Raw genomic sequence first — 15,636 nt, 5'->3', positions numbered from 1 at the left:
GCTTTTTAGGAGTTTAATAATTTGAGTTTGAGAACATTTCAAAAGAAAAAACAAACCCTCAACCCTCAATAGTACATAAACTGTGAAAGTGACTCTTTTATAACCTGTATTTTGTTGTATAAAAATAAGACATGCTAGGGAGACTTTTGAAAAATTTAAGTGATCAAGCAAGCAGAGTTATTGCTGTCTTTAGAATGCTTATGGAAGGAATGTATGTAAGAGAGAAGTGAGCTTGACACACTACCGTACAAACCTATATGCTAAGCTTACGAAATTTATTTTTCCTTCCATATCTCCAAAAGAGTTCAAAATCAATCATTATGTTTAAGATATTTTGGAAAGATGTCACTAAACATTTTAAAATGGAAATTGGGAAGGGATTCAAGGGGCAGGAGTTCTCAACCAGCGTTTGAACTTACCAGTTGAAAATGAGTTGTCTTAAATATAATCTAAGATTAACCAAATATAATCTAAAATTAACCAAAATCTGTCTATAATATTTCAGGTTAGGTCTCTAATTAGATCTGGCGAAATCGGAGCATGTGCAAAAACCTCCCAGGTCCATTACTGTGTTTCTGACATTTTCCTGTATCTTTCTCTTCCCAGGATGGATCGTACTTGGCTGAGTTCCTACTGGAAAAAGGCTATGAGGTGAGTGACTCGGTGACTGACTGCAGGCTGATGGAATCATTTGGATGCCGCAACTCTAGCTTCCTTTGCTCCTGTCCTTCTCTGTGTATGTTTTCCACTCAACCCTAGATAACAAATCAAAACTCCAGAGAAGAATGTGCAACATGGCCTGTAATCACGCCAGCTTATTGTACTATTTATCATCTAATGTCCACTGGTGGGTTCCCTCTACTCCTCAGGGTATAGCTGCTTTGCATGTTTCCCGCCAACTTAGATAAGCAATAACCTGTGTAAGCCAAAACTGTAAAGAATTAGGGAATAATTTATGATGCAATGTACCACATGAAGGGGAGGTGGAAGAACAAGAGATTCTTACTCACACTGAAGGCCCTTTTGTGTTGGCAGTTGTACTTTGGCAATAAAAATCTTGCTAATCCATGTCAGACTCATGCTGAAAATTGAAACAAGAGTTTGTTTTCTAAGAACCATTCTGGTTTCTTTGTAAACATTTTTACTTATAGGAGTGGTGCTTCCCACTCCTTCTCTTAGATTAATTATATTCTTCCTTTACATATGAGTCTTATTTACCTTTTCTTTAAAGTAAGAGGGGGTCAGACTCCTTGCTTCCTGCTGCATAACTCTCCCAAGCAAAACTTTTTTCTTTTTTTTTCTGCCTGCCAATTCAACAATAAAATTACTATGGTACGATTTGGTGGTTTTGAATCATTTTGGGTGTGTATCTGAGAGTGTTTGCCTGCTCAGTCATGGAAGATTATACCTTCCAATAGGTATAATCTTGGAAGAAAGGGGGAGGACGGGGATGGTCACATAATTTTCTTCACAGTGCAGTATTTTCTGGATTTTTGGTAAAAGTTAATAATTCTAATGTGGGCTTTTACTACCACTGTTGTAACTACTGCATAGCTAAGTAACAAATCTCTTTTCTTAGACAATCTACGTTTTTCATCCTTTTGCATATGGTTAATCTCTTTCCTTGATTATTGCATGTATTCTACTGCTTTGTTGATTGATTTGCTTCTTGGTGTGGGTTTTGGATGTTGTGAATTGCTTATTTGTACTATTTCTCCGTTCCATTTGGGGAAGAAAGGTGTCATTTTCATTGCTTCTGCTGCTTTACAGCACATGCTCTTTCGTAGTCTGCAGTTGGGAGCTGCTAACTGAAACTAAATTGAAATATGACCCTCTCCACAGTAGAAAGATTTCAATAATTGGGCAGAAGTTATTTTTTTTCCTTTCTTTTCCTCGCTTCTCCATATGTTTGTTGGAATTCTTTCCTACGTTCCTACTTATTTAGAGGTCTCTGTTCCTCATTAACTGAATAGCAGAGTAAATACGATAATCTATGTATAGTAATTTATGGAAGTTTGCACAAAAAGCGTGTATGTTTGTCAGGTATTTGTAACAGGGGAAAAAACATGTTTAAGACTGAAATCACTGAATTGGACTAACTACCACTTCACAAGGCAAATCTTCTTTTCAGTTGTAAACTGTAGTTTTGCATGATACAAGTTTATTGATTTCTTTTTTCTTTTTTTTTTCTTCCCAAATAACTGGGTGGAAATTTGAATAATGACAGATTGAATATTGCAGTGGTGCTGAATGTTACTTAACACACAAAATGGTATTTTTATTTAGCTGTAATGGAACTGAGTTCTTGTAACTACAACAACTGAAGGTTTTGATTGAATCCTAGTGGAGGTAGAGAAAAGGGATGAGACAGAATGTCATCTTTCCTTCATCTCAGCTCATTCTATTTTAACCGTAGTGTTCAGTCTTTAAAATACGTGCCTTACTAATGTAGCCCCCAAAATCCAAGCACTACAGCATATGTAGCATGTGAACTGTAGTGTGGACTTACTTCAGTGATACTTTTTTATATGTGCATCTGTGTCTAGCTTGCATTGTGGCCTAAACATTCCTGCTGGCCCCATGAGATGCCTGAATATATCCGATGCAATTTGTCCTCCCAAACTCAGGTGCTGGGCAAGTTTGTGCAGTGTGATTCTCCTAGGCTGAGATGTCTCCTTGAGACAGAGTCTCCCTGTGGTTTCTCTTGACTTTGAAGTTGATATTGATATATCATGCTTATTCAGAAAGGAATAGCAGAGATGTAGGGCTTCTAGACAGCAGTAGATACCCTTGCGTTTCAAAAACTAGTAAACGAGCAGAGAATGTTTTGATACAAGGGTATGACAGACATACCATCTTTTTTTCTGATAAAGTTCAATCCATTTCCAGTAAAATAGATTGTGAATTTCGGTCTGGAAAGCTCATAAACCAACATTTGTTTAATTTGAGGTTTCTCTGCTGTTTATGGACAGCATCTTTCAACTCACCAGAAAACCAGTTAAGACTTTTTTTTTTTTTAATTTCAGACTATCTAAAGAAAGATCAAGCCCTATTAAGAAAAATCTACTGATCTTGCATTCTTAACTGGATTAACCAGTTTGCACACATTTTGACTTGTCATAAAGTTTGCATTTCCCCTGTCCCGTGCAGACAAAGGCATCTTTCATCAGTTCTTACAGTAATATTGCTGTCATGGATTAAGCGTTTGGCAGGTTTTCTTTCTCTTGTGTATGCATACCAGAAAAAGGAGTGTGGGGGGGAAACAATAAGAGCTGGGTTTGAAAGTTTTCTGGTTATCACTGAATGCAAGAGGCTCTCTGGATTTGTTTATTTGCTGAAAGTATTTGAAGTCCTGGGGTGATTGCATTTAACACATCTCATTGGTCAATATCACAGTCATTCAGCTGACACAAAACTCAGGCATGCACAATCTTTCATCAAGCTTTGAGCTGGCAAAATTTGACTTCTTGGTCAATGGTTTGTGTGAACTTGAATTTCAGCATGACTGAATTCTAAGTTAGGTAATGGAGAGCTCAAGAAGTCTCTCATCAGGACTGTAAGCCAAAATATTTAATTTTGCTAGAATAGTTGTGGAGCACTTCAGTTAACTTCCTTTCGAATACTTTTTTAAAATTGCAAAGTCTAATTTTTGCTCAGCAAAACAGATGTTCAGGTAACTAATCAAAGAATTTCCAACATCCTGTGCAAAACCAAAGTTATTATGGAGGTGTCTTTTTTGAAAGCATTTCACTGTAACCTCTATGTCCCTATAAAAATAAGTTATCCACATATTTGATAAATAATTATTTTGATGGGGATTCTTACTAGGCAACTTTTAATTGAAACTTCATAAATATATTGCTTAATGGAAGGAATTTTTTTTTGGAGCCACATTTCTGAGGGTTACCTGTTGAGCCTCAAAATGCAAAATGTTGTTCCATTGAGAAAAGGTTAGCTCTTGGATTCTAGAACAAGATATCTTGTGTGAGCATATTGAGTAGTTGGATGGTAAAGAGATTTTATGTAGGAAAGTAGGTGTCGTGAATTTAACATGCAGATCTTAAAAGATGAAAATATTGTGCTATAATTACAGAGCTTGCCACCAAAAGGTCTTTCATAATGTAACAAACTGGTCTCACTCTGAGGTTGTGCATATCTTTTTACTCAGTTAAGTTTCAGACTCGAAATGGGGGAAAATGTATTTTCGGCATGTCTTATTATACTGTGCTTTTTAAAAATTCTGTTCATGCCAGTAGTATGCTTACAGGGTCAAGTTAACATGAAGTGAGAGACCAAGGTGATGGTCCAACCCAAGTGAGTGTAGGATGCATCATATAGTAAGGGGTCTCTTTCAGAAATAAAGGGCAGGGAGAAGTGAAGGGCAGAGTCAAGTGCTGAAGTTTGATTCCACTTGTGCAAGCAATATTTCTGCTGCTGCTGACCTAAACTAACATAAGTTTTGGCAGCAGGTATGGGGCTATCTTACATAAGGAGGAAATGGGTTCAGTGTTCAAACAATTTCTCTAATGTGTTAGATGCAAACAGGCTTTTCTTTAATGTTAGTCAGAACTGTTTTTTTTTTTTATTTTTCACTTATTTATTATTGCTGGTTAAAGGAAATTCCCAGCCTGCATTTCTGCCTTAAACTTGCCCGTGTGTCTCATAACCCATCTCAGAAAACTGACTCATGAGGTTCAAAAAATAGGACTGACTGTTCTTTCTGGTGTGTTGGAAGAACAGATAGCAAGTAAGAGCTGTTTTTAAAAATATATTTAGGCCCTACTGCTTCTGCTTTCTTTCCCCTTGACTTTTTCTTCTCTTCTCACCCGTTTCCCCTGTCCTTTCCTTAGTCCCATCTCCTGCCACTGCTTTTTTTTCTGTGGTCATCTCCTTTGGCTCCAGAAAGGCTCCTCCAACTAGAAGTGGTTACCATGGCCTCCACGTACTGCTTCCCACACTGCAGCAGCATTGGCAAGTTTCCCTCACAAGAAGATAGTGCTGTAGAGCAGTTCAGTGTGTTCTCTGTCTTGCGCGAGATGCTCGGGCTGCTAGAGGTGTGTCAACAAGGGGGAAGGTGAGACAGTTCAAGGGTACTGAGACAAACACAGCAACATCAGAGCTCATTTTGGAATATTATGTTAGGATTTTGATAACTGTCTGCCTTTAGTTCAGGAATGGAGACAAACTGATTACTTGATATAAGGGTTAGGCATATGTATTTGAAAGAAGAGGTGATAAGCATTTCCCTTTTTCTTTTAGTTTACCATTTCCTTTGATCTTTTTCCATGTTTAATCCACAGGTCCATGGAATCGTTCGTCGATCTAGTTCTTTTAATACAGGCCGGATTGAACATCTCTATAAGAACCCACAGGCTCACACTGAAGGAAGTAAGAATTTGTTTTTATATTTCAGATTTCTTAGAGTGTGTGGTTTGTTTGGTGGTGGAGGAAGGGACTCCCACAATCAGCTTCCTTTACCTAAATTGTACCAACCAGCAGTCATTTTAAGGCTGCCCTTGATTTGGGATTGGCTATACAGCTGCAATTTCCTAGCTGAGCTTTGCTTTTCTCTGATGTTAGCTGCTCTAGCTTAGAATGAAAAGAATTGACGATTTTTCTCTGATGAAAATGTGACACAAAGCGTGTATATTTTTGTCCGTGAGAATTATCAAGAGGGGAGAATATGGAAGGGGCACAGAGAGGCATTTTCTATTGTGTAAAAATGCTGACATAGTGTTCACACAAATAGGTGAGTAGCAGCAATTAGAAAGTGGCTGGACCTGCAATAAGCCGCTTGAAGAATAGCTTTTTGAGACAGTTCTCTTAAACATCTCCTTTTTTTAACCAATGTGTTCATTCTTGATGCTGTTGAATAGGCTTTTACATGGACATGAGATTTTATGCTATTAGTGAAAAAATTATTTTTCATTGCATGTTTGGTTTCCTTTTGTTTGATTTTTGTGGCCTGCTCTTCATAGTTTCTGGGCCACACTTGCATAACAAACAGAAACAACAGAAATTTTGCTGTATTCCTCCCAGTGGAACCAGTCCTATTTACACAGTAGAAAATACTCCACAATAAGAAAACTACACTTGATATGTTATGATCAGCTTTTCTGAGAAGAAAGACTCTTCTGACTCCAGGATAACTTGTATGTATCCAGAAATTGCATTCGTTTCTTCATCTTCTTTGCCCAGCCACCTTTTTAGTGATTCTGTGAGCCTTTTAGGAGGGGTAAGATGCTTTTTTGAAGCTTTAACAGCTCGCATGACAGCATGAATAAGAAGTGATCAATTCTTGCTGATAACGGGAAGAAATGAGTGTTTGGACCTTCTGAATTTCTGCATTCCTGGAAGTTACTACTCAAAATGTGCTGTTCATTTTAATGAATATACAGTTCTTCACGCTATGCATATTTTGTAGAGAAAAGGCATTGTCATCATTAAATATCTCCATGCCATAAACAAATCTCATGTCTTTTGAAGTCTGCTTTCTACCATGGTTAAACAGAACCAATGTTATCAACATCTAATTGCATGTTACAATTTATTTGGTCTTCATTTTTTTAATGTTTAATGTTTGACAGTACTTCAGTGGCATTTGCAAGGCTCTCTGTGAATAGTTGCTATTTACTGGACACTGCTAGTAAAAGTACCTTATTGAGAGAGGCAAAAAAATGAATGTGATATCTTCATGAAGAACACTGAACATGGTGTTGCCATCAAGCACAATGTAAGCAATGTGTTTCCTATGACTTAAATTCATTGTTCACAAGGTAAAATGAAGCAAAGAAATAAAATAGGAAGTTATTCTTCACGAGAGCCTTCTTGTGCATGTGAAAGTGATTTGAGAAGATAGTCTATTATAATAAAAATAGAAATATTTAACAAAAGGGGTGGAAGAAAGGTAAAAGAAAGCAGACCTTAGATATTTTATGCCATTTCTTATCTCATTTTCCTTTAACTGAGGAATGTAACCATATGAATTGAAGGAGGAGAAATTGGACTTGGAATCTCAGGAAAGGCTGTTCCATGGCAACTGTTTTGAAACAATGGGTTTCCAGGCAGTACTGGAGGAAGTAAAGAAGCAATAGTGATGTGAAAAAAACTCTAAATTTTTGCTTGCCCTATGTGTTCTTCCCATGAGGAACTGATTACATGTTGCAAGGAGGAGGTTTCATAAACAGTAGATCTCTTTTAGTAAAAATGGCATCAAGTAAAGAAAACAAAGTTATAGTGTTCCCTGAAGCAAGTCCTCCAGCTACTACTTGCTAAGAAGGCTTTCAGGTTGGATGATTTTATTAATATCAATCAGTGCTTGCCCGAAGGTTTTGGCATTTGATCTATGCTTATAAATCTTTGCACGAAATAAACCCATTTCTAGTAAGTCTTTCCACTTAACCTGTTATTCTTGAAAGACTTCTTTTTCGCAATTCAGAAAATAAACAATGCTGCCTCGTGCCCTGCTATTTGGATAAGAAGCTTTGAAGACAATGGCAGACCAAAGTGGGCACTCTGAGAGCTTTAAATTTAGGTAAATTATGAGAGAGCATCTCTGAGGCTCCCCTCATTGCAGCTCAGGGCACCCTTGGAAAGCTCTGAGAATGTTTTTGATTTGAGGATGGTGGCAGAGCTGGAGTTTGCTGGTGTAGGAAGAGGGAGCCAGGCTGTGGCATCTCCTTCCTGCTCGGCTGCTGTTTAGCCTGGAGAGTAATTCGCTGCTCTTTCAGACCCAAAGGCTGCTTAGAGAACTGCCTGGGCCTCCTCTTGTAATAGCGTCCTCCACTCTGGAGCATTCTGCTCTCCCAAGGGCTGGCTCAGCAGTCATGGAGATTTCATTTAACACCGAAAGGAATTAAGCAGCAGAAAAGATTCCTGTTCCCCAGGGGAGGTTTTCTTTTCTGGTGCAGAAAGGGCAGTGCACTTTGATTTTCCCTGTTGCCAGCGGCCCACAGAGTTGTCCTGAATGAAGTGGCAACTGCCACTAAAGAAACTGAATGATCTGTGCCTGCTAGTGGTCTCTGTTGACAGTGTTGCAAGAAAGATGCAGCAGCCCTCTAGGTAATCCGAACTCCAACTGTTTTGAGGATTACAGGTTAACACCAATATTCAAACCTCTTTGTCCTCTAACCATATGGGATCTCACGCATGCTTTGGCCCACAGGCAAAACTAGTTTCATATATTGAATTTCACTTTAGAAGCAGGACAGTTGCATTCCCTGCAAGTGGAGACTTAGTGTTGGTCTGGCACAGTCTGTACAGAATGCACTGCAGGAATGCAGGCAGCCCACGGCATGGATAATTGATGTGTATGTACAAAAAGGGTCATAAGCTGCCCCAAATTTCAACCAGAGATCTCTAAAAGCATTAGCATTCCCTTGTCCGTTAGCCCTAGCCTCGCCTAGGTACTTAAATCTCTTCAGAACTGTCCTGTTTTTGCATCCACATTGCCTAAAAAGTTGTCAGGAATATGCTGAAGACCTGGTGGGCTGTCATTTTATCATGAGTCCCATGCGCCTGATTTTGAACTGTGGAAAGCTCAACATCTGAGAATTGTGAGAGATCTGTTACTTGTTTGTAGAAACTAAATAAAAAGCCAGTTAATGTCAAAACAAAACATGCACATCTCTGAACACTGTTTTTAAAATGTACTGCATATTCATTTTGTAGTCTCTAGTAATAAACCTCACATTTATTGATTTGGAGATTAAAAAAAAATTTGCAAATTGATTAAATCTGTGGAAGATACAGCCCAAAAAAGTGACCATCCTTGTTTGTCAAATTGGAGGAGTGCGAAACTGCACTGGAGTTGGAATATTTTTTTGTAGATAATGCACTGCAAACATAAATTTATTAAGATCAAAAGCATCAAATAAAGATCTGTGTAAATATGGCATCTGAATGTAAACAGCTAATTTATCAATATTTATAACAAGCTTTTTAAAAAGAATGTTTTTATTATTGAACAGCTGTATGAACAGCTGTGTGGTGGTGGTATTGTTTTTAAAGTAAGAGGAAAATGAGGCCTGTTTATTAGAGTGAATTTCACTTTCGGAATAAATTCTTGACAGGGTAGAGTCTGAAACCAAGGACAAGTTGATAAGCCATTGTGGCATGCGTGTTAAGTCTAACAGGAGCTGGCCTCATGCTCTTACCTCCTTTCTTACATACCAGTTAGAAACTAACTCAATCAGAAAAGGATATAACAGCTGCATGACTGATGTATCTAACCACATTTGAAATTTGTGTGTAATGTCATGGCGCATATTTCACTGCCAGTTACAATTCTTCTCTGAAATTACTCTTCCCTTTCTAGTGTGTACCTATATCATTAAAATGGAAAACTATTGTAACAAACACAGCAAGTCATGGGGTAACATTATCTAAATCTAAATGTTCTGCTCATAGATACCTTAGGCATTTTTAGTATTCTTTGCTAGTCACGTTGTGAAATTACTCGCAGTGAGGAACTTAAGCGTGTGCATCCTCTTTTCAGAAAGGAGCAGAAAGCTGTCAAATGTATGCTCACATTATTGAAAATGTTGGTGAATGAAAGGTTGGAAAACGGAACTAAAATAATACTTGGTGGCTGAGATTATATATATGGCATTGATTTAATTTATATAACCTGGCTTAATGAAGTGTAAATGATTGGCAAATTATATAAATGTTGCCAGGTAAATCAGATCTGTAGAAAGAAAATCTGAAATGGTACTTGTTACTCCCACAGAGAAAACTATATTGTGTTTGAAGAGGGAAAAAACAAACAAGCCTTGCTTACTCACTGTTCTCTTAACTTTTCCCAGCAAATGCTTGTTTGGATTTTAAATCTGGAATAGGATCTTGACCAAGAATGCTAGGTTGTTTTGGGACTAGAGTGTATTAACAGTATGTTCTTAAACTCTGAAGACATGAAGCTGCACTATGGTGATCTCACGGACAGCACCTGCCTGGTGAAGATCATTAATGAAGTCAAACCCACTGAGATATACAACCTGGGAGCTCAGAGCCATGTCAAGGTGAGTAGCTTCCAGCTCTGAGAGTTGTGAATGTGCTTTGGTTGTGGTTTACTGCTCTGATAATTTTATCCTGCAGCACTTTTAGCCATTTTATCAACTGCTAGTTCTAACAGGTAGACACTACCTTAAATCAAAATAATTTTATTTGTTGTGGTGCTGAATTACTGCATACATTTTGATACTGAGTATGTAAGTAGATGTTAGAATTGTTTTAGATGAGGTTAAATTGTCACTACCAACAAGATCCTCAGCTTTTGAAATTTAATTTTTCCACTGTTTGAAACAATTGTGCAGAATGTGCTGTACCTCTTCCCCTAGCGGAGGAGTGATGTGAAGTTGTTGGACCAAACAGGGCTTAGAACCACATTATTTCCATTTGCGTTGCCATGGAGCAGATGTGTATCTGAGTGTGTCATTTCCAGAAAGGCTTCACCTGTACTATTTTTTATACAGGTAGTATTCTTTGAAAGATTAACCTATAAATGGAGAAGACAGCTTCCCTATTACTTGTAGTATTAGTTTTTCTTTTCTTTCTTTTTTTTTTTCTGTTTGGAAAACCAGTTTATAGAAGCTGAAACAAAAAAGACTTGATGAAGATGAGTAACCTGATCCTGGCAAAACTGCCGTATTGTAAGGAAAGAATGTAAACAGTAGAGCAAAAAAGTTGAATTCACATTGCATAGATGTTAAACTGCAGTGCTTTCCAAACACAGAAAAGCTCATTTAACAGGTGAACTCCATTTACTCTGTAAAAAAACTCATTTTTACTCCTCTTCATACTTACAAACTAAAATTGATGGGCAAGTAGCAAATTGTGGTTAAAGTAGAAGACGGATCAGCCGTATGCCCTGTCCTTACTGTGTGCAACGTGAAAGTATTCCTAAATGGTAACATTCCCTAGCTTCTCTTGAGGTGAGAATTGAAGGTGCATTGAAGAGCTTAAGCCTTGTGAAAATCAGTTTGGCTTTAGTTTTGTAAGTCAGCCCTCTTACAAAAAGCCACGTGTTGCTGCTATCAAACCATAAACCTTATTTCTAAACCCATCGAGAACAAACCATGCTGAAAGAATGCAGTTATTGACAAGAAGGACAGCAGAATATGGAAGGGAAACAAGAATAATCTTGGTTTTAAATTGTTTTGAAAGAATTATTCATGGTTGAGTTGTCCAGCTTGCTGTCTGTGCTACACATAACAGCTGGTTGGTTTTATTAACTTAGGTGTAGCACTGTAAGAACAAGACAGGTCTGGTTCAGAAGTGATTTAGCTGCTGCTGTGCAGAATGGCACTGAAGCCAGCAAACCTTACCAGGTATTTGCAGTACAATGTTGGGTGTTCCTGCACTTTGCGTCTTGATCCAGTATCTACCAATCCGCATGGAATCAGCTCGAGTCCCATAGGGTTTATACTAACCTTTTAGACCCAAGTTATCCCCATGTGGCTGCTGCAGCTGCCGACAGTTCAAATCACAGCGCTGGGAAGGAGCGAAGGGGTGGTGGTGGTGGTGATGCTGTGACAGTAACTGTGTCTGCATCACACTGCCATGGACTCTGGGAAAGAGTGTAATCAAGTGTCTCCCTGCATGAACTTTTAGAGCCATTTCAGATCTGGCACCGGGTCTTGGCTTTTGGAAGTCTAAAATGCCTTGAAGCACAGTGTGGAGACATCAGAATGGCTCTTTTAGAAGCCAGCCTGAATGCAGCAGGACCAATACTTAGGCAGTGCTAATGAGTCCTACTGGACCTAGGTGAAGGCGAGACAGGGTTGCTTCAGGGGTCGGCTTATTGTGCTTCCTAGCATACCGACTAATACTACTTTTGCCCCAGTTAGGGGAAGAACTTGGGCATTCCAAATCCATTGTCTGAGATGATTGGAGGACTTGACTATGGTATCTGTCAGACTTAAAACTGATCCACCAATGCTTACCATTTTCAAACAACTCTCAATGTTAGAATAGGGGGTAGGAGTTGGCCACCTGCTGGAGTGAGAACCGAACAGTTCTTGCTGCTAAACTTTATGTAAAGTTACCATTTCTGACTGTGCACACCATGTTGGGGGAAGGAGGGAAGACGGCTTCTAATCTTAGCTTGTTTCACATTCTGGTCACTCTGAACCGGTGACGTCTTCAGTAGTTTTTGGTGGTGTTTATGTTGGCTTGTGTTTATGCAGAATAAAGTTTTCTATCACTCTCACTTCCAGTTAGTTTTGTGAGCCATGCTGAAAGTAAGGAAAATAAAATAATAGGAAGTTGGTCTGGTTTCCTGTAGGAAACCAATGAAGATGAAATTGGTTCTTGGAATGAACCCACAGTAGTCTGGGAAATACTGTCAGAGAAGACGTTTTTCTGAATCATAAATAGTGAGGATTCTGACTCATAAAGTAGGTCACTGAGAGGCTGATCTGATCTTGTACATGGGAGAAAGTGAGAGAAGACTGAAACTTACGTGTTATTAAAAACAGTAAACTTAGCAGAATGATGTCATCAGTCGGAACAAATTATCCAGTGTGCATTCCTGTCTGTTTTGATGAGGAATGGGGATTAGCTATCATACTGTAACTTCCCCATTGGGTGTTCAGAAAACAGTAGCACATTCACTTTATAGCTATTAAATAAATAGTCTAGCCTCATGTTCTCTATCCAGTCTTTGTATGTCCTGCTGCTTTGGCTTTTGGTGGTTTGGGAATCCTCAGTGCTAACCATGATTTGTTTTCATTTAATTAGGCTTCGTGGGAGTAATTGTTTAGAGTATATTGATTCTCAACACTAACAGACTGTTAAGTATAGGTAGCATGCAGATGGCTTAGTCTAAATTCTGTTAGGCAAAACTGTACTCATATCCCTCTTTCTGTTAAATGCCTTGGAAATCAATTATCCAAATACTAAGTTGGCTCAAATGATATAAATGCCCCTTCTATCACAGTGTTTCAGGAAGTACATATCCACTTCCCTATGTGTGCAACTATTCCTTTTGCGCCGCCGCCGCTCCCCCCCCCTCCCCCCCCCCCGGCAAGCAATCCCATCAGCGGTGACTGTGCTATAAGATTTTTGTTTTGATTTGTGTTAAACTGGGGATACTGGTAAATGTTTTGAGAAATTCCTGAAGCAAAAGGTAGTGTAACATTAATAAAAGATCTCTAGGTTTCATCATTTGAAATTGTTGCACTGAGCAGTTAAGCATGGAACTGAAGAAATGTCTCCAGTTGTATGGTGGTTGTAATCATAGCAGACATGCATTAAAAAGCATCGTCCAATTTGACTGTAGTGCACATGGCCACAGCTGCTCAATTTCACATCCTTAAAGCGCATTGGGTTTTAGGGGTTAACATGTACTGGACTGCAGCCACTGACTGTTGGCATTTGTTGCCAAAATTGTTACAGCACATACATTTTATGAGATATGAAAATGGTAGGCTGACCTTTCTGTGGTAGATGTTCCTTATATATGCAACATGGACATATTATTGAAGAGTAACATATTATTTTGCATGTACTACATTTTAAAAAGTCAATATATGCTTAAAGAAAAGGGTTTTTTTTGTTTTTTTTTATTTCACGAGATGTGTAAGGGTTTCTTCTCTTGTTCTTTAGTTTAGTAGAAATTAAGATTCTTCTGTTTAGTTTTAGATCATCGTAGACACATATGTGCTTGGAGTATACACGAATGAATTTTAAGAAGTAAGCCTTACTACTGTTAGCTGAAATGTGAAATGTAAAAATCAAGGGGCTTTTAGCATGGAAGCGCCATCACTTGTATAAGGATCTCTTTTTATGCTATCTATTGAATTCCGCTTCATCTCTAGCTCCTTCTTTTTCCTTCTATATTTTTGTTCCCTTCTAAGAGGAGGCCTTCAGTCTTGGGAGGCTCTTGGTCTCCTCTTTCCCCATTGGGCAAGATATTCTGACAAAATTTAAGAACTTAATCACTTCTGGTTCTTTTGGCCTTTTTTCTACATCAAATACTGACCCCTTTCTACATCAAATACTGACCCCTGATTGTGAACTACACATTCTGTCAACTACTAATTATTGCTTTCAACTCTGTGCCTATTAATGTAACTATACCTGCCTTCATGCTATGTAAAAGATGAGAGGGCAGCAGGAAAGATGGGGAAACAAAAAATAGTAAGAGCAAAAAATAACTACAAGGCCTTCAGAGCCCAGGGAGGAAAATTCCAACTGAAGTAAAAAGCAACGTTCACCTGGATCTCTGCTGTATCCTGAAGTCATAGCTTGCGTGCTGTGTAGTAGGAAACTGGGACAGTTGCAGGGAAGGGAAACATGAAGCATGCAAGCTAAAGTTCATATCAGGTCATTTCATAGGATCATAGAATCACAGAATGGTTGAGGTTGGAAGGGATCTCTGGAGGTCATCTCGTCTAACACCCCTGGTCAAAGCAGGATTAGCTAGAGCAGGTAGCTCAGGGCCATGCCCAATCAGGTTTTGAATATCTCTAAGGATGGGGACTCCATAACCTTTCTGGGGAATCTGTTCCAGTATTTGACCACCCTCACTTTAAAAAAGCTTCTTTTGTCTAAGTGGAATTTTCTGATTTCAGTTTGTGCACATTTTTTCTTGTACTTCTACTGGGTACCATTGAGAAGAGTCTGCCTCTGTTTTCTTTACAGCCTCCCCTAAGATACTTATATACATGGATAAGTTCCCCCACCGCCTCCAACCAAACCTTCTCTTCTGCATGGTAAATAAACCCAGCTCTCTCAGCCTCTCTTTGTGTGGGAGAGGCTCCGTTTTCTTAATCATCTTTGTGGCCATTTGCTGCACTGGCTCCATTATGTTCATGCCTCTTGTGTTCAGTTCTGGGCTGCCCAATACAGCATTCTAGAGGTCTCACCAGTGCTGATTAGAGGAGAAGGATCACCTCCCTCCAACTGCTGGCAATGCTCTGCCTAATACTGCCCAGGATGCTGTTGGCCTCCTTTGCCACAAGAGCACGTTGCTGGCTCACGTTAAATTTGTTGACCACCAGGATCCCCAGATCTTTTTCTGCCAAGCTGCGTTCCATCTGGTCAGCCACCAGCATCTACTGGTGTATGCAATTTTTCTTCTCCAGGTGTAAGACTTTGCATTTCCCTTTGTTGAACTTCATATTTTTTTTCTCTGTCCGTTTCTCCATCCTGTCAAGGGCCCTCTGAATGGCAGCACAATCTTCTGGTGTACCAGCCACTCCTCCCAGTTTTGTATCATCAGCAGACTTGCTGAGGCCGAACTCTGCCCCATCACCCACATCATTAGTAAGGTGGCTGAACAATATTGGTCCCAGTATCAACCTCTGGGGTATTCCACTAGTGACTGGCTTCCAGCTGGACTTTGTCACTGATCCCTCTGACTACAGTAGTTCATCCACCTCACTAGCTAGTCCATACTTTATTAGCTTGTCTATGAGAATGTTATGGGAGACAGCATCAAAAGCCTTATTAAAGTCAAGATGAACCAACATCCGCTGCTCTTTCCTCATCCACTAAGCCAGACATCTCACTGTAGAAGGCTACCAGGTTGGTCAGGCATGATTTCCCCTTTGTGAATCCATGCTGACTACTTCTGATCACCTTCTTATCCTTCATGTATTTGGAAATTCTTTCCAGAATTAATTGTTCCATCAC

At 39.1% G+C, this 15,636-nt stretch overlaps 1 protein-coding gene across 3 annotated transcripts in view; it reads left to right on the top strand.

Annotated features, from left to right (window-relative positions):
- Positions 1–15,636, top strand: part of GMDS (GDP-mannose 4,6-dehydratase) — a 428,741-nt gene that overhangs the window by 65,669 nt on the left and 347,436 nt on the right. For all 3 annotated transcript variants that reach the window (XM_068931997.1, XM_068931999.1, XM_068931998.1), the window contains 3 exons: positions 607–651; positions 5,301–5,388; positions 9,910–10,019. In XM_068931997.1, coding sequence (XP_068788098.1) covers positions 607–651; positions 5,301–5,388; positions 9,910–10,019 — 243 coding nt within the window. The remainder of the gene's footprint in view (positions 1–606; positions 652–5,300; positions 5,389–9,909; positions 10,020–15,636) is intronic.

Source organism: Struthio camelus, chromosome 2 (genome assembly GCF_040807025.1).
Source record: "Struthio camelus isolate bStrCam1 chromosome 2, bStrCam1.hap1, whole genome shotgun sequence".
Lineage (NCBI taxonomy): Eukaryota > Metazoa > Chordata > Aves > Struthioniformes > Struthionidae > Struthio > Struthio camelus.
The sequence above is the reverse complement of the archived record's forward strand: the minus strand, read 5'-3'. Positions and strand labels throughout refer to the sequence as shown.